At 36.7% G+C, this 24,965-nt stretch overlaps 1 protein-coding gene across 2 annotated transcripts in view; it reads left to right on the forward strand.

Moving 5' to 3' along the window:
- Window positions 1-23,426, forward strand: part of ZNF326 (zinc finger protein 326) — a 23,833-nt gene extending 407 nt beyond the window's left edge. Inside the window, exons 2-13 of one of the 2 annotated variants that reach the window (XM_041421598.1) lie at window positions 170-244; window positions 5,973-6,099; window positions 8,212-8,617; window positions 11,277-11,475; window positions 13,199-13,233; window positions 14,105-14,192; window positions 16,424-16,538; window positions 17,565-17,712; window positions 18,021-18,120; window positions 19,330-19,460; window positions 20,334-20,429; window positions 22,711-23,426. In XM_041421598.1, coding sequence (XP_041277532.1) covers window positions 170-244; window positions 5,973-6,099; window positions 8,212-8,617; window positions 11,277-11,475; window positions 13,199-13,233; window positions 14,105-14,192; window positions 16,424-16,538; window positions 17,565-17,712; window positions 18,021-18,120; window positions 19,330-19,460; window positions 20,334-20,429; window positions 22,711-22,872 — 1,682 coding nt within the window. In that variant the 3' untranslated portion in view covers window positions 22,873-23,426. The remainder of the gene's footprint in view (window positions 1-169; window positions 245-5,972; window positions 6,100-8,211; window positions 8,618-11,276; window positions 11,476-13,198; window positions 13,234-14,104; window positions 14,193-16,423; window positions 16,539-17,564; window positions 17,713-18,020; window positions 18,121-19,329; window positions 19,461-20,333; window positions 20,430-22,710) is intronic. The other variant, XM_041421599.1, reaches the window with a different exon arrangement.
- The last annotated feature ends 1,539 nt before the right edge of the window (window positions 23,427-24,965 follow it).

Below are 24,965 nucleotides of genomic sequence, written 5' to 3' on the forward strand. Positions count from 1 at the left end.
GGGGGCGCGGGCAGAGCCGGGGGGAGCTCGGGGCGAGCTCTTCGAGGGGGTCGTGTCAGGAGCCTGGAGATCCGACAGGAGAGAGAGCCGCCTCTTGTTGCGGCTCCCTGTCTCTCCCCTCCAGCTCTTGCTAAGCACTAAGTCATTCTCACTGACCCATCCTCTCCAGCTGAAGACAGAGATTGGAGATTCCCAGATACCCCCATGCATTGTGGTGTGAACATGCCCAGTGGGTCAGTCTCAGGTATGAGCTATAAATACGTCTAACCTGTAAAAAGAGTTGGGGCTGAACAATCAGTGTTAACAAAAACAAAAAAGGAAACGGGTTTTTTAAAGTGCGTAACATGGTTTAAGTGCTCATGTTGTTTTCTGGAAGAGTTGTAACTGTCTGGGAGTGAGACTCGATTTTCATCTTGGGCATGTCAACGGGAACTGAACGTTCCGAATGAAAATTTGTGAGATAAAGGAGTGGGGCTGGGGGGTGGGGTAGAAATACAGACTTTTCTTAAGATGATGGCTTTTTTTACATAAACCAATATATTCTTACAGAGTACTATTTTTGTTGAAAAGAAAGGATATTTTTCTTTTTTATGTAAACCAGAGCCTGTAACTGCCTGTGTTTTATTTACTTTTTGCCCCCCTAAAGTTTAGTTTAACTAACAGTTTGGAAAAAGGGTATAGAAAAAACACGTAAAGCCAAGACCAAAAGCTATCTTTTTTTTTTTTTTTTCGCACTGCCAAAAATACTAAGTAGATAAAAAGGGATGCACATACTTTGGTAAAATGGTTAAGATTATGAGTTTAGAAAAGACTCAAGAAATGTTTTGACATCTCTTGCCAGCATGCAAGCAAGTGTTAAAAGGATCTTAATATAAAAGCTTTACTGATACTGTATCCAAGCTGCGCTTACAGATCCTGTCAGAAGAGTGCTTGCCGTTGCTTCTCTTGACACTCTTGCTGGCTGTTATATGGAAATAACACGTTGAATTACAGAGGCATCTTTGATTGCAATGTAATAATTTTTGTTACACATTTCTCGAGTCTTAGCTTTTTTTTCCCAGTTATATTATTTTGCATTTATCTTTCTGCATAGTAAGATTAATACATAGTAAATAAATATATTGCCCTGTTTTTTCATCTTCTGTATTGAGTACTAACTAAATATCCACTTGATTTTTAGAATGAAAGGTTATTCTTAAGTGCCAGTTTAAGTATCTTATTGGAATATTCACTGTAACTGTTAACCAGAACTTGCTTTTCTGAGGTCTGATGACACAAATATTAAAATGAATCCAGGCTCCTTGTAGTGGAAGTAACTAATCAAATGTGTATTGTACAATTAGAGTGTTCCTTTCATGTACCTCTATAGTAATAGTTTTCATTGTGTTAATTAAGTTTTGTGTTATTTGTAATTATTACAAAAGTTTAATTATGATGTATGCAGCTTGAAGCTTTTACCATGACTGTTTATACATTGTATGTACATGAGCAAGGCATGCATAAAAATTGTTTTACCCAGGTTCTATGCAGGGCTGTTTTGTGGGGTTCGGAAGACAGGCAGCAGAGGGTAGATGTTGGGAATTCTCGTCTTTGCCTAGTTTTCATTTGGGCTCTTGGCAAGGTTCTTCTGTTGGAAACTTTCAGCCAGTGGGAAGCACTTTCAGTTGTATGTCTGATGACTCCTGTAATTGCAGCATTGTCCCTTCCTGACAGCTCAGTTTGAGCCCAGAGCTGACATGCCTTTTGGAATAAATTGTTAGTATTGTTAGCAGAAATATTAAATATTCAGGCTAATATTTTAGTTACTGCAGCTGTTTTCCTTTTAGTCTGGAAGGGAAAATGGCCTAATGACAAGGTTGTGATGCTAACAACCTAGACATGGTGTTATGAAAATGTAATGTGCCTGAAAAAAACACTGCTTGCTATTGCACAACAGACCCTTAAGCTTCTGGTAGTCAAAATTTAGCTTTTTTAATGTATCATTAATTTTTCAGGATCTTTCTCATTTTCTTAGCCTTTTCATCTGCTTCACATGGAGACACTGTTTAAAATGATTTCTTGTCTTTATGATGTGAATATGATTTCAATGTTCTCTGCTCTAAAGCTTTTTCTTTTGAGTTCTTTGTACCAAGAGATTCTGAGTCTTACCTACTGTTTGTTTACTTTGTAGTTCTTTTCCTTTGGAAAATTTTATTTTTCTTTACTGGCTATTGAGATTTATTTTGCAGCTATTTTAAACGCTCTCTCCACCAAATATGGCTTCTTTTTTTAAAATTAATCTGAAGAAATACATATACATTAACAGTTTAGTTTTTAGATTGAACTTGTGTTTTAGTATACCATTCTTTTTTTAATTTAATGGTAATATATTATTTTCACCTTTGAGGTAGCTCTTCTCCCCTCTTTTCAATATAGTCTAGAAATTAAAAACCAGGTAGTTCTTCACAGGTTCTTCTATTTCCCTGCTTAAGTTCAGTGGCTCGTTCATCTGCAGGGTATTTATGCAAGAAGCTGCAGATGCCAAAACCTGATTTACTCTGTTAATAAGTTCTTTGTTTCAGATGCTTTGATAATGCCATCATATCAGAGGTTCACTCTCTCATTTTTAAGCTTTAAGAGCAAATATGGACCACTGTTTTTTAATTTCTTTTTAATTCTGTGGTTTTCATAGATACACAGATATAATATTTCTTCAGAAGTTTCTTTGATAAGCAGTTACTATTTAAACTTAAATGAACTACTACTCTTTTGAATTTTTGGTTTGAGACACTGGAATGCAATTCCTGGTGTTTTTTCTTTAGTGCTTAAATATGTGTTTTCTCAGCATGTGAAACGATTCACATTTAGTCTGCACAGACAGGCAACTTCTCTATGTCTCTACTGGTGCTGACAGTGATTATTAATCAATTACTACACTAAGGTCCTTTATGTTTTCGTTTATCTAAATGAGTATTTACTGTTGTCTTGTATGTTTCCCCATTTTTAGGATAAAGCTTGTCTGAAGAACATACTTTGAGAGGAAAGTCTAATACCTGAAGAAGTACTGTACTTGTTAAAGCTGAATGCAGTTTCTTTGTCGTGCTCTGGGCATGAAGTGTAAAATGTAGGAATCTTTGGTAAAGTTTGCAGCTGATGACTGAACCAGGAGGGCAGTGGTTGGAATGATAGGTTAACTGATCAGCAGTGTGGAACAGTTAATGAAATAGTTGGAAGGAGATTATAAGGTCACCTTCAGTAGATCAGGTCAAAAGTGTCTACCCTACCTGAGCAATATCCTGTATGTCACTCTCTCTTTGGAGGCATGGAACAAGTAGTACAAGTACTGCTTTGGTATGTTTGTATGCCTTCACTGGTTTGCAGCTTGAAGACTTTCCCAGTCATAGTCTGTGTTTGACATGCTTTGGATTTCTTGTCAGTTGTTTTATCCAATTTCTGTCTTAAATCCCTGTTAATCATTAGTAGCTTACTACTTGTAACTTGGTTCTGGGACTTGTGTGTCTGCTTTGTAAAAAGTGACTTGTTACTTGTAAATTTCATTTGCTCCCTCCAGTTTCTTGCAGTAAATCATTCAAGTGATCATCCCTCTTCATGTCTTTGTACCTTTTGTATCCTGTGTTAACCATTTTCAAATATGAGTACATTATATTGTAGGTAAATGCAGGGCAGTGAGTCTGGAAAGAGATTAATAAATTGTTCACTGTTAGGGAGGAGATGGTGGTGATGTCCTGAAGGCAGGGGTTTGAGGATTTAGGGACTGGCATAGCTCTGTAGCATGACTGCTGATGTTATATAACATGAACTGAGTAAGGAGTGTTGAGCAAGTGTGGGTGTCAGAAGTTATCCTGTGATTGTAAATTGTATTTTAGTATTTGCTTTCATGCTAAAAATTTTAGACTAAAATATATATTTCAAAATGATACTTTTTAAACCATTTTTGGAAGAGTTCTTTGCATGTGAAAGTTTTTGTGTTTTTCCAAAACTGAACTGCTGGCATATGCATAACACTGGTCCCTACTTCCTGTGCTGTAGCAGACTTGCATTGCAGTGGCAGGGATCTTGACAGTGTCTTGTGTTCTTCCTTGTTGGATGACTTGATTCAGTTCTCAGCTCTTAACCTCACTGATTTTTTGCCATCTTATGGCCCATAGATAATAGGGAGCAGGTGAAACAGAGGTAAATTATTGGGTGCTTTCAGGTCAGGTATGTCAGTTTTCAGAATGTCAGTGTCTTTTGATTGGCTGTCCTATATTAAAATACCTAACAACCTGGATCTGAGATTAGATGATCCCATGGTTAATCTTAATTTCTGTGAAACTGAGTTTATTTTCTTGACTGTCTTCTCTTTTTGCTGGTCTGCATCTTTATGTGCACAGTCTTGAAGGTAATGTACTGGATTAGGTGGCAGATCATTCAGAAGCACCAGAGAGGAACATTGGATGTTTTTATTGGAAGCCTCATCTGTTTCTTTTTGCAGTAACTCTTTGCAATTTCAGTTGATGATGGGTGGTGCTACATGATTAGTGTTTTGAAAAGGTTTTTTTGTGCTTTGGTTTTTGAATCTTTATTGTATGTGCAGAATATGAAAAGGTGCAGTGTGACTTCTGTGTTAGAATTTTTTTTTCTTTTCCCAGAAGTATAATATTTAATTTTTTAGAAAGTACCTATGATCGTTAGAATAAAAATCAGCAGTAGGTCTTTATGTGTTGGAGTCTCTGTTCAGGCATGCTAAGAATATCTATGTAAAAGTGATACAGTCATCTTAATATAATTGGCAGAATTTTCATTGTTGACAGATACAAGAAAGTAAATTGCAATGACTTGGTGCTAACAAGAACTAGGTACAAATGGGGTAAAATTTATGTGTGTGTTTTCAGCACTACAGTTATTTTCATGAAATGATATGCACAGAGAGTTACTGTATTTCTTTAAATAGGACAGCTTCTTATGACTTCAAGAGAGCTAATTGTCCTGGAAAAGTCAGTGGTTTACATGTGGAGATACTGAAATGTATAAAATATTCTTTCTTGTCAGAGTAAACAGCTACTTGGTTTCATTTTTATCCTTGCTGTGTTCATTGTGTATTCCTTCCCTGTGTTACTTTTTCTGTGAATCTTGACTAGCCAGGTTTTCTTGGTATTACCCAAACCTTGGTGTTGGTTGGTACTGGGAAGCAGTTTTGGTCTCCAGAATGCCAGTGAAGTGCAGATTGTGTACATTACAGAAAGGCAGTGGATCGTAATCGTTGTGCAGATCTGCAGCATTGTTTTAGTGCTTTGAATTTGAGTGATTATTTGCCCAGAATTTTTACATAGGCCTTCCAGTGCTGAGGAGGAAGTTGGTTCTTTTGCCAGACTTCATTACAAGATGCTGAGATGTCATGAAGTGACATCACTTTGGCTGTGAAATACCTTAGCACAGTTAGTGAGCTGCAGCTCAGTGTGCTTTGGGTGGATTTTTGTTTGTGCTAGATGGCAGAAAATTCTTTTGTTTGACTGTAGCCTGTATAGAGAGCCTGCACTGCAGCATGACAGCTTGTAACCTTGACCCAGACTTTCTCAGTGTGAGTGAAAGTTTCTTGGGGCATTGCATGGAGAGAGCCTCTGAGCTCTTTGTATTATGAAAGGGTTGGAAGTGATCTTAATTCTCTACAACTTCAGACATATTCTACATCAGGTATCTTCATTTAATTCTCTTAATTTGTGACAATTCCAGCTGATGGAACAATAATCCTGAGTTACCTACTGTTGGAAAAGATTAGGAGCTTTATTCCAGTCAAGAGGTGCTCAGATGATAGCAAAGACACGTGGCTTCTCTAATGACAGTGTCAAAATCGGTTTGCAACTGTCAATTTTGTATTTTGTTTCTAAGTACCGCGGCAATGAGTAAACCTCTTACTTAAGACTTTAAACTAGATTACTTAATAAGAATTCTCACTTGCTTTCTTTATAAACATTTTTCTGCTCTTTTTTTAGACATGGACCGGGATTATGGGCATGGAGGCTATGGTGGCCCACGATCCATGGACTCTTACCTTAACCAATCCTATGGGATGGAGAGTCATGGAGGTGGAGGCGGAGGAGGTGGTGGTGGTGGTAACAGGTAAAATAATCCTTCAGTTGTCCCAAGAATCAATCAAATCCAATTTAAGTTTAAATCATTCTTCTAACTTAAGTGTTCCTGAGGCATGTTGTTATGATTTTGTATGAACACTTTCATTCTGAGTCTTCATGTTTGATAAATACTGGCAAATACTAAACTGTAAGTGCTAGATTCTTGTAATAATCAGCATTTTTGTGGAAAAGTTTGACAGCGGAGCAGTGCGTCTGAACGAAAATAGCAAAAGTTTTGTTTTTCAGTATTGTCTAGCAATTTGTAGCTGATTGGCCTGACACACCATTTCTGACATAGCAGACTAGACCTAATTGGTTTAGTGCCTTAGACTGAATCTATCAACATTCCATTTTCAAGGAACATTTAGGGTATGTGTTCTTTGGTTTAAATGTGCAGTGCACAAGTGATCTTGGTATTGAATCTGAAAGTCATGTCCAGATTATTTCATTGGAAGGTACTGATTACTCTTGAAACTGTGTGCATGTTCTGGGCTGCTTTGTAAGATGGAGTAGTCTAAAACTAAAAATTCTGATGCAGTGGTCTGAAAGTTGTGTATTTAATGCTAGGGCACTATTTGCTCTTTCAGATGAAAACAATAGGGAGCAGCTGATTTGATTTAGGTCTTAAAATTGCATTCAAAGAAGCATGCTTTTCAGAGTAGTGATTCTATCTTGGAGGAGATAAAATGTGAAGAAAACATAGATAATCTGATGGTTTTCTTGTGTGCATCCTTGAATTTTTGTCTGGCTGTTGCCAGATTACTGTGTGGTTCCTGTCTGTAGTCACTGTGGTGCCACTGGGGAAGGACAATACTAAACAGGAAGGCTGGGGAAGTGTTGTGTCTTGCTGCTCGGTTCTGTTAAGCATTTTAGTTAAGTATGAGTTGTTCACTAATGAACATTAATACTGATTTAAGAGTCTGAGCAGAGATTGAGGAATGAGCCGTACCTACCATATAGTAATCTGCATATGATGGAGGTTGAATGACTACTTCAACGCCAAAATGTCACTTGCTATGTAACCTAATGTTATGCATGGACTTTTTCTAGTGTCATTTTCTGTGTATCTTTGAGTCTTCTGAGATGAACAGATTTTGAAATGAGAGCATTCAGTTTACTGTAGATACAGTTAGTAAGTTGAGTCTCTTGTAGGTTGTATTGTATCAGTTAAGGGATTGTCTTTCCCAGCTGCTCAGTCACCCTGTTATAACCCTGCAGGGACACCAATGTGTTTCCCTTCCAAGCAGTTACAGATGCTGATTTCTAGCCTGACACTGCCCATGTCCCAGGCAAAGCAAACTCTTAATAAATAGCTGAAGATTGTAGCTCCTTGTTGCTTTACTCTGAAATTCCAAGGACTCTTTTTTGTCCACTCTGCATGCTTTGGAGAGACTTTCAGAGTTGCTAGACCTAGTGGTCTGCAAGTGAAAGCTGGATACACTGAAGACCGTGAACTTCTTTGATTGTGAGACTTAATTTTACAGGGAAAAAAAAATTCTTAAAGAAAAAATGTGAACAGAAGAGCATATGTATGATTGTGCGACTTAATTTTACAGGGAAAAAAAATTTCTTAAAAAATGTGAACAGAAGAGCATATGTATTTTTCCTTTAAAACGAGAACTGTGGGATACTTGGAACTCACAACTGTACCGCTAAAAAAGGCAAAACTTTTTTTTTTTTTCTCAGTTCAGAACTAAGCTGCCTCTCAACTGCTATTTAACTATTAGACTGTGAGGGTATGATTTTGAAGAAAGGGGAGTTTGACTAGGCTTTGAATGTCTGCAGGTGATTATTTTTGTGAGACTAGGGCTGGGCCCCAATAATGTTTTAGTAAGTAAATGTTGCTGAAAATTTAAATAAACAAAGTTCAGGTATACTGAACTTTAGAATTGTTTGTAGCAAAAATGGCTCAGATAGCTTTCTGTCTGGTCATAGTGTGAATTGCCCAGCCCTAATCAAGATTAAACAATAACACAACTGTACAGATCAGTATAGTAATAAATTGATTTTAGTTGATAAATGTCAACTGATAACTTGTCTTTTGAAATGTATAACATTAGTAAGCTTACTTTTTTTTCTCCTCACTGTGCAACTTTTCCAGGTTTGGACCTTATGAGTCTTACGACTCCGGGTCTTCTCTGGGTGGGCGAGATCTGTACAGATCTGGCTATGGTTATAATGAACCCGAACAAAGCCGCTTCGGAGGTAGTTATGGTGGTCGATTTGACAACTCCTACCGGAATAGCCTTGACTCTTTCGGAGGTAGAAACCAGGGCGGGTCTAGCTGGGAAGCACCTTACTCCCGTTCAAAATTGAGGCCTGGGTTTATGGAGGACAGAGGAAGAGAGAGTTACTCTTCCTACAGCAGTTTTTCTTCACCCCATATGAAGCCTGCACCTGTAGGCTCTCGGGGGAGAGGAACGCCTGCTTATCCTGAAAGTGGATTTGGAAGCAGAAACTATGATGCTTTTGGAGGACCATCAACAGGCAGAGGCCGAGGCCGAGGAGTAAGTACAGAATCTTTTCAGATTCTTTTCACTAGACACTCTTTTAAACCCTTTCAAGACCACTGCTTTAAAATGAATGCACTGTTCAGTACAGTGTGGGGTTTTGTCCAAACAAACGATCATGGTTGACAATGTTGTTTATCCCTTTGAAGCTGTCTTCAAGTAGAACCCAGTCCCTCTTTCTGCTGAAAGTAATGAGTAACAGACTAGATGATAAGGTTTGTTAAATCTCTCCTTTTGCTTGAAAGGTGAAGATAAAAGTAGTAGGTTTGGTCTAAAAGGGATTAAAAGGACTTTCATTTTTCCTTGTAAACACCAGCATCTCTGCTGCTGGTGAGGAAATTTTTCAATATTGTGAAAGTTGAATTCAAAGTCTTTTGAAGTTTTGAGTAGGTTAAAGGTGCAATGTATAAGCAAGAAATAAAACCCAGGTTGTGAATGCTAGAGCAGTTTTTGGTTCATGTACAGGGAAAAGTTGAGCTAATTCTTTAATATGTTGAGTACATGTTTTATCAAACATCAAGTCTTCTTTTAATTCTCACTCTGACTTGTTTACTGGAAGGGTGATGGGGAGGAAATGGCAAAGGTGAGTGGTTAGCAGTTGCAGTGATTCTTTCTCAGAATTGAAGCATGGTTAAAGGGGCATCATCAACTTGAAATCAGATCCTTTCACAGAACTGAAATTAATTTCCACAGTGTGCCTAGTCCTCTTGTATTCGTTTTGAAGACTTAAGTTCTAAGTGCTTCTCAGTGGCTTTCTTTCCAGTATGGGATGTAAAAAGTCTATGTCCTAGAAACAGCATGATGAACTGTATGCAAAATAGTGATCAGTTTGAGGAAGTAATGCCTAATGTTAAGTGAGGTAGGGGGAAAAAAATACAGCAGAAGAGAATTAAAAAACCCCAAACCTGACAGAAATACTAACTTTAGGTTGATGGTGTCCCTTTGTCTTGGTTTTATAATCCCAATTTTGATTTATTTTTTTTAAACACAAAATATTCATTGAACACCTTTCTGCCTGTGCCTCTAGGTGTAACTTACCTTTTAAAATTCCTGGGTGTGCTGTATTTCTTTGGGAAGTGATTCTTTAAGTTTAAACTATACAGCTTTAAGAGTAGAGGAAAATTATTTTTTAGTGGGTCTTTTATATGCTTAACATGCGTGGTGGTTTTGTTCCAGAAAGTCTACTTTGCAGCATTCTTGAGTATTGTAGTTGCCATATTCAACTTCAGATTTGCACATGGCTGTTAGCTGGCATGTAGCATGGTATGAGAAAAAGATTCTAATCTTCATTTCTCTGCTTGTGAAGCTGAAAATGTTACATTCTTAAGCCTTTATGCTATTCTTTCGGAACTCATTTAGATCTCAAAGCTTTGTGCAGAGTTACAACTGAGTTCTTTTTTAATTTGCTTTTGAAATCTATCATTTTAGTCTTTTATGTAATAAAGGAGAATGTAAAGGCTAGACTACTTACCATATGTAAAATGCATTGCACCTTTAATAGGTAGATTGTCTGTTTAAAAAAACCTGAACTTGGGATTATCCAGTGTGTACTTGATGTCAAATTTGTGTCTGATGTAAATGTACATGCTAGGCAGTCTATAGTTGTCTCAGCTAAATAAATTAACGTGGAGATCTTGTGCATGGACTTCTGATTATGGAAAGTGCCTGTATTGGTACATTCTGTCTGTCATTTAAAATCTGCTTTAAAAAAGTAATGCTTTTCTTAAAGGTTTTGAAGTTATTTTTATGTTCTTTTGACAGTGTAATACTAATTCTCTACTCATGGAAAGAGATATATTTCTGCTTATCCAAGTCACTCATCCAGTCTGTGGGCTCTCTTCTGCCCTTTATTAATCAAGTAATTAAGCTAATATTAAGAAGTATGTTAGCACTTTTGAAAATACTCCAGCTACCTAAATTCCCCTCTTCAGATTACTCATTTATTCTGTGTCTTCAGAGAGGTAACTTTCATATACAAGTATCCACAAATGACTGTATATAATTTTAGAAATAGTGGAAAGGTTTAGTCTTTCAATGGAATTTTCATTCCTATCACTGCGTTGTTTTTGTATCGCTCTCTGCAGGCCCGACTTAAAAATTCTGCTTTTATTGAATTCATTGGGAAGATAGATAAAAGAAAGAATGGGCTTCCTTCAATTAATCAGTATTCCACAGTGGGCAACCTTCTTTACTCAGTTTTCAGATCACTACTATATCATTTTGTGTAAGATTCCAAACAAGGAAGCTTTTTTGTTAAAGCTTCTATTTTTTTTTTTTTTAGTGTTGAAAACTGAGTTGTTAAGCTCTATTTTTTAATTTTTTTTTTCCCCCAGAGGCAGATGGAATTCATTATCTAGAGAATCTGAAGAGAGGAGCCAGGATGTTAGGCTGAGATATGACAGATATGTTCATTGCCTGGACAATGGTTCTGAATAAGCAGAAACACAGTTTATACATAAGTATTAGTTCTACTGGACAAACACCCATAATGCCATTGCAGAAACAAACATCAGACCAGGAGCTTAAGGCTCCTCCTGCATTTTGCTCTAGAACACAAGATTTTAGTTAAGGTCATGGTCATACTGTACCAAGTAGTTGTTTTATTGACATTGCTTTCATATACTAACACCTTCTTCTTGATTTCACAAATTTTCAGCATATGGGAGACTTTGGCGGAATGCACAGACCTGGAATTGTCGTTGACTATCATAACAAACCCAGTCCTGCAGCAGTTGCTGCAAGAGGAATAAAAAGAAAAATGATACCACAGCCATATAACAAACCTGGTGGGACATTTATCAAGAAACCCAAAATGACAAAGCCTATTTTGAAGCTGAGCCAGAAAAAATCACCTAGTAAGTAACAAGTGTCAAAATTTTTAAGTTAAAATTAGTGATTTTTTTTTTTATTCATTAGAAATTATTTTGTCTTAATATTCAGAAAGAGGGCTGTATGTGCCGTTTTGTAATTCTTTGTTTTCTATCTTTCAAATAGTTCACAGTGGATTTTAGGAATTTACATGTCTAACTTTCCTACTGCAAAGATTATTTGCTAAATGATACTGAATATTTTGATATGTTCAGATATGTACTATTGAAGACTATCTCATTGAGACTTGGTGATGATACTTCCTGGAGGCAAATTTTCATCACTAAAAATAATGTTAGAGCTTAAGTTGTCTGAAGAGACAATGCCTGACAAATACTAAAACATGCTCTTGCATGAGCCTGGGCCCTGCTGTCCAAATTCTTTGGCTATAAAAAGTAGTGCATCAGCTGTGATGATTAAAGTAAAGATATAAGGCGTGGGGGAGAAGGAGGGAAACTGCAAAAATGGCAAAAACTGTTACATAATAATCATGAGATGCAGAAAGAGATTGCTCCCACTTGTAAATGAAATGCTCTAATGACAAGAAGAACTGGAAATGAGATAGATAAACTAAATGCAAACTGCAAATTGTATTAGTGGTGCTTGGTTTCTTTAACTTCCATAAAGATACTCTACAAGTCTAATATTAAATTTTTGTATTTCAGTCAGAGTTGGAGAAAAAAGTCACTAGTGAGGTTTGAATAAAGTACTTGCTTTGAGGGAATGTAAACTTGAGTATTACATATTGTGAACAGTGTGTACAGCAATCAGATTTTAGTTTTTATGATTTTTGTGATTGCCTAGTAATTTTGATGTGCAGTGTTTTATGTAGTTTGGTTTTAAATCACCCGTGAAAATAGTTTGAAGTTGCTGTAGCTCATAGCTTTCAAGGTAAATGCACAGACTTGGCAGAGACTTTGAGGCATAAATTCTGGTTTTGATTTCGTTATTCTGGTTACATTATTATGTATTACATAACTGTTCCCTTAACTGTAATGTCAAGAGTACTGTACCAATTCCAGGAACTGGCTGTATAGAACACACTCCTGCCTTTTGTATAGGGAACTTTATTGGTGGTCTCATCAGCTTTGTTGTTATGAAAAGGGTCTCTAAAATGCACATCCAGGTTCTTTCAGTACTTATTGTACATTTTCCTTTCTAAGCTACATTCAGGCACAGTGCTTCTAATTTATTATTCCATCCCCCTCACTGATTTCCACAATCCAAAGACCAATACATAATATTGGGGTTACTTTAGGAAGTAGAATATATAGTGCCTGCAAGAATGCAGGCAGTCCTGTGGCTCTGAGATTAGGGGGAACAAAATGTCGAGCTGTTTAACAGAGTTTCTGAAACTTGAACTGAAAGACCAAATGTAGTTGAAAACTAAAAAGTGAGTATCAACTAAGAGAAACTTTGATGCAGTTGGTATCTATTGTATGAATGAAAATTATCTCAAAATTGTATTGTCCTTTCAACCTTGAAATTCTTGTTTTGGAGTTAGATATAGGTGATTGCTTCTGAAAGTGTTTAGTTGTATTTCTAAGGGTTACTGGTTTTACATTTAACAGTATTACTAAACTGTGATAAATTGTAAATGTAGACAATCTTCCCTGCATAACAAGCTGTTTTTTTCCTAAATATCTTATTGTCTTAAAATGAATTGTCAGTGACAGCATTTTTGCATTGTTTCTCATTTTATGTTAATAGACATGAAGACATCTTACCAGGATTCTACTATAGAGGTAAAGATTCTCAGAACTGGAACGTGTTTTGATTCTTGAGAAGTTTGCATAGTATACCTGAAGACACATAATTCTCAAGCTAGACTTACCAAATTGAACATTAAACTAGATAAGTTTTTCTGAACATGATTTTGGGTTTTTTTCACTTTAACTAAAACGGTCTTATTTTGGTAGCAGTTGATGTTGAGTGAAAGATACAGCTTGTGCAGATAGCCTAGAAGGTGAATTTTAAGGTGTATTTGTAGACCCTACCTGTTCATGTAATGCACGAGAGAGCTCTCGTATGAACACTTCTCATGTTGCCACGGGTAGCTTGAGCTCATGCAGCTATGACCTGCTTGGGTGGGTACAAAGGAGATCACTAAACAGAAGTGAGGAGGAGTGGCTAAGACATAAGGCACATCAAGGAGAGAGGATAAATAAAAAAGGGTCGGTGTTAAAAGGTATTCTCTGATAGGGTAGGAAGATTAGTCCCTTCCTTCAGACAGATCAGTTGCAGCACTGTGAGAATGTTACCAGTAAGCTAAGCATGTGTGTATATATATTTATCCTGGTTTAATGTTGCAGGACTGGAATGGCATTTCCCTTCTTTTTGTGTGAGGGTATTAACACCTCAACTAAGTAAAAGTCTGGATTGGAAGTAAAAATATTTATATAGAAAAGAATTTTGATTGTGAAAATAATTTAGTAAGGAATTGTGGAGAAATGCAGAGCTAGAAGTGTTTGTACATGAAGTTCCACAAGATAATTAATTTTCTTTTGTTGTCATATTAAAAAAATAGCAAGTAGCAGATCATTGGAAGTAATGTAAATTACACTGCCTTTCTGGATTTAGAATGGCTTTTTTAATTTATGGATCTGACTTTATTAGGAAATTGAAGTTGATACAAGTGGTGCAGTTGTTATATATGAAGACTTCACAAGAGATGCTTATGATCTTGGGTATCAGACTTTTGGAGGTAAGTCAGTTTGCTTTGTCAGGTAAGGTGTTGTAGGTATTCTATTTGTGAGGCTTTGAGAGATTACATTTTGTAAGCCTGTATTTATGACCTCTAGTAGTTATTTGGTAGCATGGCTGCCTGTTTTTTGTTCAAAGAGTTTAAAAATTTAGGCTGTAGAAATATGGTTGTTTGTAATACCCATGTATAACTTGTTTGGTTTTTTTCATGCTTACTGTGTCTCTGCTCATTTAAATATGTTGTTGTTTGCCTTTTTTTTATTTTTGTGGAAAAAAAATTGTGGTTTTCTATACCTGCTGCCATTCCATTGCTTGAATGTTCTTCATCCCACTGGTTCCTCACCCATATCCTATTATTTATCCCACTAGCTGATCAACCTCACCCTTAAACCCTAGGTGAGTCACTTTAAGTAAAGTGGATTCAGTTGTCTTGGAGAGCTGCTGTCAGGAATGTGGGGTCTGTTTCACATGCAGTCTTAATGAAACGGGTTTATTATTAGTTTACAAAAATCAGTTCAAGTGTGTATTAACTGTAGTGATTCCAGACACACAGTAAAAGAAATCCAGTGATCAGGCTGAAATTGCTTTTAGTTCCCCCTTTCCTTGTGTGCTACCCTATTGCATACGGTGTAGTCTCATTTGAGGGCAAGGAGGGCTGGAAATTTATGTTTTGTTTATGTATGAAATGAGTGTTTCTTTTCTTGAAGTAACAGTAAATATTTTGAGTTTATTTTAAAATTGTGTGAGTTTCTTTTTGTTTTTAAAGTTTACATAACTGCACTGAAGGAAAGAGGGGGTTTTTAGTTTATATATAGATTCAGGTGCCCATTCCCCAGCATCTCACAGGACAGGCACTTCAATTTATGAGCTTGAGGGTCAAAATAGAGGCCATTTCACGCCACAGAATATCATACCAGATGGTTTTTACAGCAGTAAAACAAGTAGTCCTTTGCATATTTCCAGGGTTAGTGGTAATGAACTAAATGAAATTTAAATCCTGAGATCAGTATGGGAATTGCCTCTGTGGGTAGATAGGTGTTTTTCTGTTTTCAATTTGTTTTTTTTTAAAAATAGTCTCATGGACAGGAGTTTTTCTCCTCTCTGGATCACAGTAAATTTTGAAACTCTTTGCTAAAAAATGATACACCGTGGGATAATGAGGATCTGTTAGTCATGAAGATGTTTTCAGTATTCAGTGACACATCTTGATCCACAGAGTGTTTTGCAGTCTTGGTGTTTGTGCATGATGCTGTTGTATGTTCCTTTCTGTTGCTGTTTGGATGGAGGTAGATTTCCTGGAGGCTGACCTCTCTTCTAAGGTTGAACTGTAAAAGAAAATGAAGTGATCCTCTTTTTTTTTTGTCTAAAACGACCCACTGGATAATATTCTAATTTTTAATTTTTGTCCATAGACTACTAAAGCAGACATAGGAAAGACAAACATAAGTGCACTTTTTCAAAAAGTTAGTGTTCTTGGAACTCTTACATGTTGTAGAACTAAATTTCTATTCATTTACTCATTGACACTTATTTACATGCCAGGTGGTAGTTTAATCAAGTTCTCCTCTGAAGGTCTGCTTGGGTACTTTGTTGTGTGTTGAATCTGTCTGTCCTCGTCTCTCCCTCCCCCCCATTAACTGGTTTATTTCTTTGGCTGAAAATCTTTGGACTATATGAAAGCAAGTGAAGTCTAGTGGGTAAAAATAATAAAGTTGTTGAATTTCAGTTTGGGTACCATAACTTGAAGCAACACTGTCTTGTCTCCTTTATGAGAACCTTTTCTTTTACTTTTGGGAACTGCCTCCTCAGTAGAGGAGACAGCCTTGAGAGAGTTTTCTTTTATGTGAGGGGACTGTAGCAGTGGTGCTCTAAAAACATGGGAGAGTTTTAATGTGTTTTTCTCTATGCGTTTCCAGTTACCTTTTTCTGGTCACTTGAAGAGGCATTTAATAGCTAGGCACAATAGGGAAGGAGTTGCTTTAACTCAGAATTTCTTTTATGACTGTAAACTAGAGTCTAAACCCTTAGCTGCAAAGTTGAAAGCATTTAAATTGGTCGTCTCTAGAGGAGGAAAACAAAGCAAAACTTTCAGAACATTTAAGGAAACCATGGAACCATGTTGTTACAGGGGCTTTCTGTGCATTTTGAAGTGTTTGTAGAGGAGACAGGGAAGACAGGTACTTCTGCTGTTTGTTTTGAGTTTGGTTTTTAATTCTTCAATTATATGTTAAGATGGCAAAGGAGAAGTTAAAAGTGAGGAAGAAGAAAAGCGGCGGATTGAGGCCAGAAGAGAGAAGCAAAGGCGTAGAAGAGAAAAAAACAGTGAAAAATACGGTGATGGATACAGGTTTGTGCTGTAACTTCTGTGTTGTGTGCAGTGTTTTTCTTAAATGCCCTTAATGTCTCTCTAAGAGCACATGTTTTTTTCTTTTGGACTGATTTTAGGAAAATAAAATGCAAGAAAGAAATGAGGGGTGTGGAAGAGGCTTTTCCCTCAACTTCCCCTGCTCCACAGCAAAAGCAAAAAATTAACCCAAATAAAGAAAAAAACCTCAAGCCAAAGCTTGGCACCCAAATTCAGTGGCTTAGAAGAGTGGGTGTTTCATTGGACCACTGTTCTATCAGAAAATCCACAATTTACTAACCCCTTCTCCCCCACAAGTGCATCAGTGCACACTTGAGAAGCAGATTAGAATGCTGCTGCTTTTGAAGTCTCTGTTCATGTTGACTTAAAAAGCTGTTAGAAATTGGTTTTATTCTGCTTTTATGTGTATATATATCTGTGGTCAACTGTTTCTAGCAAAAATAGGTATAAAAATAGGTTTGTAACTTTGTTACTCTTGCCCGGTGGCTGCACTGTACAAAACTGTTCAATGTCAGTGCAGTATATGATCCTAGCTAGTGATTAGTGACTTTTCCTCATTGTACTGTGGAGTTTATATTTACTTACAAAGATTACATAGCTTTTGTATGGGAAATGAGCTTTAAATCAATTCTTGTAATTACTTATAATTCATGGCCTGGCTGGACTATGATTCTGTGCCTATGAGATGTACTAAAAAAGGTAACACGAAGTAGAGAGCTGCAATAGATGAAGTCACAGAATAATGTGGCTTTTAAATGCCTGGCATCTGATTTCAGCAGTTTTTGTCTCCTGAATAGACAATTTGTTACTCTGACACTGGCCTGATTTATATTTGATTAATGTAGCACTTACCCTTTGTAATGGAAAAACTCTAGGGATTTTTTTTCATTTCTTTTGCACTTGGCTTCTTCAAAGAATGCTTTTCCTGTTCCCTTTCTGATTGGGTTTGTCAAGTATCATTATTTTGAGGAGTTTTAATAGTAATATTTAATGTATTTCTCTTGATAGAATGGCATTTACTTGCTCATTTTGCAAGTTCCGAACGTTTGAAGAAAAAGAAATTGAGTCACATCTGGAGAGTGCAGCTCACCAGGAGACGTTGGATCATATCCAGAAGCAAACAAAATTTGACAAAGTAGTGATGGAATTTCTTCATGTAAGACAGCTGGTTTTAATCTGTATAATACTTTTTTCATGAGAATATAGTTACAATTTTTACCATTTATTTATTTACCATTAGTCATTTTGTAGATGAGTTCTGGTGCAGGACATAATACTGGAAGTTCCAGCAAATGAAGCAAATTCAAAGTCTAAAGTACTGTTACTTTTACAGTTGAAAGTAGTGCCTTAAGAAGTAATAGCAATTATTTACTGTTTGTTATAAAGATTTTTCAAAATCTGGGTTAATATTGGAATGTAAACAATTGTACATCATAGATATTTACAATTTTTTTCCCTTTGTAGGAGTGTATGGTGAATAAATTTAAGAAGACAGCAATGCGTAAGCAACAGACAAGTAACCAAACGGAGAATTCCCAAGCTGCTGAAAAAGATATAATGGAAGGTGAGGCATTTGAAACTCTCCTGGTCTTTTTCTCCTTTCATTCTTCTTTGAATTTGATAAAATGGATAAAATCAGTTAGTTTTCCCATCTTTTCTGTACCTGGTTGACATTCCTTGCTTTGTTTCTGATCCTATGTGGAATGTAAGCACAGCAGGAGATAGCAAACCTTGTTTGTTGGGTATCCAGGTCACCTTGTCAGAAGGTGAGAACATCGTGCTAGGTACCTGACAAACAATTCTGTGGGCTTTGCCACAGTCTCATTCAGTAGAAGGCAAGAGGAGTGACAGCAGGTGGATGCAGTAGATTGAAAGAGAGTGTAATAAAGCAATAAGGTGATAGTGGTGAAATTCAAGATTTGGAAAAGTGCAAATAGGAGGGTTGCTGTGGTTTGGAGGGGCAGTGCCAAAAGGAGGAGTTGGAGCATTTTTTGGTTACCCAATATGCATCTTGGTGTGGAATTTTTTTCCCCTTGGCTGCCCTACAAGCAGTTTTCTGGGGCAGTTAATGTGTCCCTGCTTTGCTGTGCCATATCCTCCCTTCTTTGAGGGATTTCAGAATATGGGCTACAACCAAATGAGGCATCTTTATTTTAGGCAATAACTATTGCAGTATTACCTAATTTGAACTTAAATATTAATAGCTGCGTAAAAATGGGTATAGGCAACATTTTAACAATCCCACAAATTCTTCTGTACTTTCCTTAAAGTACTCTGGAAGGCCTGTTTTCCTTTGTGATGAGAATGTTCTGTTACCAAGCTAATACTTAAAATTGCAAGAGGAGTTAGTTTCATGTGCTTCTTCCTGATAGTGAGGGAGGGCAAGGAAGTAAATTAGCTTTTATAAGGGGTAAAGTATGTGCAGTTACTTCAGTGGAGCTTTGTTTGCTATATCAAAATGTGTATTTTTAAGGATATTGGCTGTTGTTGATTGAAAATCAATGCCATTTTTTGTACTTTGCCTGGGTCTCATGTGTAGTCTGTGAAGAGGTGAAGTTGGAGCATTGAAGTGAAAAACTTCATCTTCCAATATTGCCCTCAGAGAGCCTAATGTTGATGCCTGAATTTAAGTGAATATTCCTCAGTGGCTCAGTTTGGTATGTTTAACAGATGAGAGCTTTTAATTTTGGGGTAAAAAGCCAAACAAGCTACTTTTTCAGTTGCCTGAAGTAACACATTTTGTGTTAATGATTTGTTGCATCTTCTTTGGCAGGGGTTACAGCTGATGACCATATGATGAAAGTTGAGACTGTTCACTGCAGTGCTTGCAGTGTTTATGTTCCTGCATTGCACAGTTCTGTGCAGCAACACTTAAAATCTCCCGATCACACAAAAGGAAAACAAGTAAGATAAGACATTTTGTTTAAAAAATAGGTGAAAAGTGTTACAGTTCTTGGTGCAAGTAATTTCTAAGTTCTTGTTGATATGCCTTGTTCTCTAGAAAACTGTAATGTCCTTACTGCACTTTGTAAGTTTAACACCTCAGGAAGTAGCCAGCACTTAAGCACCCCAGCTAATGAAATATTGGTGTGCTTAATAGCTGCCAGTATAAAATAATGAAAAAGTTACTAGAAATCACTTCTTCATTTGATGAGGATTTGCTTTACAGAGTTTTAAGTATTGGAAACATTTTGTTACTCAGACTGGAAAGCGAAACACATGTGTTTCTAGCACGATAGACGTACTGTGTCTTTTCTTGGCCATTATCTTTTTAATTTGAAGACAGCTGAGAGCAGTTTAGAATTAGCAGTTGTGTTATAGTGATAAACTTTAGGGCTGTTGAAAGAGTAGCATGAGCATGGTAGTAAGCAAGATTACCAAAGTTATGGGTTTTTTTCATACAAGCTTCTGTGACTGAAATGTTGTAGAATATGTTGAGTTGGAAGGGACCCTGAAAATGAGCAGGATCACCTTCAACAATGTCTTAGACTGTGATGGAGAAGCCTGGATGTTGTCTGTAGATGAGAACAGATGACTGGTTATAGACCCTTATATAAGCAAGATACATCTTTTGACCAACGCTAAAGCAACAATCTACAAACACTGCTAAACCGAATTGGTTAGGCTTATGTGGTTTGGACTTACGTACCAAGGAACAAGCAGTTCACACTGTAGTGTGTTCATTATTTTATTTACAGAAACTGACCATGAATTCAAATCCATGTGACAGTTGTTATAGGAACAGGATAATTATTCACTGTCAAATTTGTTTCCTAGGCCTACAGAGAACAAATAAAAAGGGAGAGTGTTCTTACTGCCACCAGCATCTTGAATAATCCTATAGTCAAGGCTCGATATGAGCTGTATGTGAAGGTAAGATGCAAATAGAAAGAAAATAATTGTTTGCCATTTTTTCCATGTTGATAGCACTTAACCTCAGTCCTCTGTATTTTAGATAGCTCACAGATTTAATATACTTTTAATGTATTTTGCCAGACAAAAATCATTGTCTCAAATTATTTTGCAGCAAAAATTACCACCTTCAGATTCACCAGCTTTTGGTTGTCATTTAAAACTTTTATCTAGGCAATTTTTAACTGGATTCTCTAATAAAAAAAACCCCAAAACAAACTTCAGGCAAACATCAGCAGTGTCTTTATATGTAATGTTAACTGCAGAGCACAAAACACAAATTCCTCCTATCTTTACATTTAGAAGCAAAAGCTCCGGCATGTGGGTTTGTACTGAAGTATAGTGTGCACACTACTCAGCTACTTTTTACTCTGTAGATTTTTTAGGAATCATGACAAAAACAAAAGCTTGCAAGAGTAGTTGATAAGAGAATTTAAAAGACGTGGGAGCCTCTGTTGCAGCTATGTGGCCTGAGAAACAGGTGAATTCATTTTAGCAAAGTGGAGACTTTTTTCCTCCTGGGCCACTTACTTTGCTAAGTGACTCTGTAATACTGTTGTTAGCTATTTCTGGATTACCTTTAATTGGTTTATGGTTCTGTCTGTGCCACAACAATAAGGGTCTTTCAGACAAAGCAATAGTATCTTTTGGAAATATGGCAAGGTAAGAGCCAGTGCCCAAGTTAATTGTGATTTAAAATGTCAAATTAGTTGTGTCCTGGAAAATTACATGTGGATGGGTGCGTGAATCAGTTTCAGACAACTGTTGTGTGTCTGTTAAGGAAAGGTTGCAAATGGCCAGATAGAGCCTGGGATATCTGCTGGAATATCCAGCCACCTCTTCCCAGTTCCTCATGCCTGGCATGCCCAGTCCAATGCAGCCCCCTAGCGGGAGACTGGTAACAGGGAGAGTGGAAATTTGGATTCATCAGTTCAAAAACTGAGGAGAGAAAAGCTTGCAAGATCGTCTTCAAAAGGGACCACTGATGTTTTCACAATGCTTAGCACTGGTGTTTTCTGTGGTGGGCTGAACTTCATACACTTTCACCAGGACCTGCTCAGTGAGATATATCTGGCTCCTGGTTATGCAAATCTCTTTCATCCTTAATCAAATTTGTAATTAACTGAGTCTGAAGTAGTTCAGTTTTCTTATACAGCATGTGATGGAGCAGAGCACTTGTGCATTTGGGACCTGCAATCTTCCAGGAAAAACATGGTCTCAATTCTGTTTTCTTTGGGTTAAGTCTAAATCTGAATTTAAAATTTCTCTTGATTTTTAAAATAATACTGAAACCAAGTTTTTGTTTTGTGGCATTTGCTGAATATTTTTATAGCTCTCTTAATTTTTCAGTAGCCACCTGGAAGATTCTACCTGAGAAATCTAACTGGCCTGGAGAAAAAAGGACAAGGGGCATACCATTCAATTTTTCTTTTGTATCTTGCTTGAAATAATACTCTTAAAATCCTAGTCCTGGTGTGGTTGCTGTCAGATGTTCAGATCAGACTTGATTTATCTGATGTATGAACATGAAACGAGATATAGCCAAGAAACTCATAATAGTTCATGCTGTTACTATTCATTGATTATTCACAGTTAAGTATATGAGCAGTGGAAGGCTGAGGTATGTCATGCTGAGCAATTGTATGAAATGGAGAAAATATGAACCCACAATGCTAGTGTATTTAAAGTATTAAGAAAACTGGTAATTTTCCAGGGGTGACAGTGGAATGAATTTCAGGCTAGTCAGTGTAATAAATTCTAGATTTCTTTTTAGTTTTCTGAGGAGTATGCCTTTTTTCATAGAATTATTCAGAATACATGAAGGCTGTAAATAAGGAAAAGCTGAACAAAACTCTGCTGTTCCAATTTGGTGTTAATTGGGGAGAAAAAGGAAGCAGCTGTAGTTCTTAATTAAAACATGTTGAAACTTAAGCATGTAATTTTGATTTCTGAATGTTGAAGTGAAATCTGTGTTTAGCATACTTGGCTTTTTCTCAGTGCCATTTCCACTTTCATTGAAGGAGTTTATTGGGATCCCAGTTTCCCATGTGCATAAAGATGTGTTGCTAGTTTTAAATCCAGCATGTTTTGATTTTCTTGCAAAAAACTCACAACTATTAAAAAGCTGAATAAAATAATGTAGCATTTCTTAGTGGCTGCCCCTTTCATTCACTGAAATGATGAGTATGATTTTATATTTGATATAAATATCAAAGTGTTTATTTTCAATCTTCTACTTCAGGGTGAAAATCCTTTTGAAATTAATGATCAGGCTCAGGAGCAGCAAGCAGAAGAAGAAGAAAAAGCTGATGAGCCAGCTGAGGGTGAGGAGGAGGAGGAAGAAGAGGAGGAAGAAACTGAAGAACAAACTGACTTCACTTTAGACCACACTGAAGATAATTAAGTGCAAGAAAATGAAAATAAATTAGTGGGGGCAAACCAGCTTTTTATTTCTGCTCTGAAGTGGCTCAGACTTTTTAATAGTCTCAAATGGATCTGAAGGTTCCCCACCATATGCATGCATTCCATTCCATGGAGAACTTGTTTATATAATTCCTCTGTGTTTCTGATTTTGTTAAAATGAAGTTAAGACTATTTTAGTTGAGCTTTTTATAGAAAACTGACTGTTAAAGCTGATCAAAACATTGTGTTGTATATTTTTTTAAGCATCCTATTTTTTTGGTGTGTGTACTGAAAGATGGATATAATAACTTTTGGTCTAATCAGTTGAAAAGGAGGGTGGGTCTGTGGGGGTAAATATTTTAAAAGCTTTATGGTGTAAGCTTATATATATTTACCTCATAGTACAGGATGAGTAACTTCAAAAATTGTGCTGTTGAGTGTGGCTGTTTGGGGGACTGCATTGCACTCTGTATTATAGAGTATGTGTTTATAATATGCCTTGTAGCTTTTTGTGATAAGATGTACCAGTTTGTAGCAATAAAATAAGTAAGAAATATTACTGTTTTAAATGTCTGTAGTCTTAAGTATTTCAAAAGTTTCCCCGTGCTGACTACTAAACTGGTTTCAAATTAAATCTTAATTGATACTATCGTTGAAGTTTGTACTTGCATCTTAAGTGACTCATTTATTGCTGAGTTTTTATGTATTCAGACTGCACCTGCCAGGACAGGTAAGTACTTGGGCCCTCATAGTGTGCTGTGGGAGTGTGCTTTCTGTGTGTTTACACATAGTGTACTCTTGTCTATCTTAGGAATTAACAGCATGAGCTGTATAACTTTAGGCTCTTGTGTGGAATCAATAGAGGAGGTTTGGTGCCTCTTATCTGAGTAGTCATAATGGTATGGAATGTTTCAGGTGGTGATTTACATTACACAGAAGTGGCAAAGTTTTGACTTGCATGATGATACTAATGCTATTTTTATTTCTGCTTGGAAATACCCTGATGCATTTTTAATCTTTCAAAGGAGTGAATGGTGTTGGTTTTTATAGTTGTGCTGAAGGGTACATACAACTTGTCTTACATTCTACCTACCTCAGGAGCTAGAACTTCAATCTTTTTGCTCTGAAAAATGTTGACAAATACTGTGTAGTGTTTTGTTTGTGTTTTTGTTTTCTTTAGGGTTGAACTTGCAAGGTAGCCAGTAGAGTAGTAAGAAATATGGGCACCAATCCTTGCAATTTGCTCACAGGGAATAATTGCCATATATGCAAGCTCTTATATATATTGCAGCCAAAATGCACCGGGGTTTTTACATACCATTTTTTTTTGCTACATGGTGCAACTAGGATGATTAGTGTCATACTTGTGTAATACTTTGCTTGATTTCATGCTGTGTGAAGGATTGAAATCTTGAAACTAAGCCTGTAGATTCTCTTGCTTTGGCTTTTCCTGTTTTTCTTACAGTTAAGAATGAGAAAGATATGGAGACTTACTATCTTCATTCCTGTTTGCCCTGGGCATCTTCCTTCTGGACTCCAGAATATGTGTTCCAAACTGTTGCTGTGTGTGTAGAGTGAAATCAGTTTTTAGCTTGCTGAATAGAAGCTTTACATTTTCTTGTTGTTGTTTATCGAACTTCTACAAGAAAATGAAGCTTTTCTTTAAATGTATTTTTCAGCTTCTAGAATGTCTTCTGCTCTAAGTAGCCCTAAAATAGAGAATCCAGAGTTTTTCTTCAGTTGGTTATCCTAACTGAAGTCCTCACCCACTCAGATTTAAGATTGTAGGGAGAAACTTTGTTGTAAGGACTGCCCCTAGCACGCAGGGAGTTGGATCTCTCCTACCCTTGCTAAATCCCACATCCTCTTGAATCAAAAGCCTGCAGTGAAGTCCCTCAAATCATGTGAGAGGATTAGAATGTTAACATTGAATGTAACAGTGAAGTATGTTCTGAGTTAAGCGTAAAAATGAGTAATATACCATCTGTTTAATTTCTTAATTTCTAAAATTGTGTCATGTTTTTAGGCTTACAGTAGTGTACTTCTCTTTAAAGTTAAGTCCTGCACCTCAATTCAAACAGATTTGTCTGGTTT

Source organism: Onychostruthus taczanowskii, unplaced genomic scaffold (assembly GCF_017590055.1).
Source record: "Onychostruthus taczanowskii isolate IOZ18803 unplaced genomic scaffold, ASM1759005v1 scaffold7, whole genome shotgun sequence".
In the NCBI taxonomy this organism is placed as follows: domain Eukaryota; kingdom Metazoa; phylum Chordata; class Aves; order Passeriformes; family Passeridae; genus Onychostruthus; species Onychostruthus taczanowskii.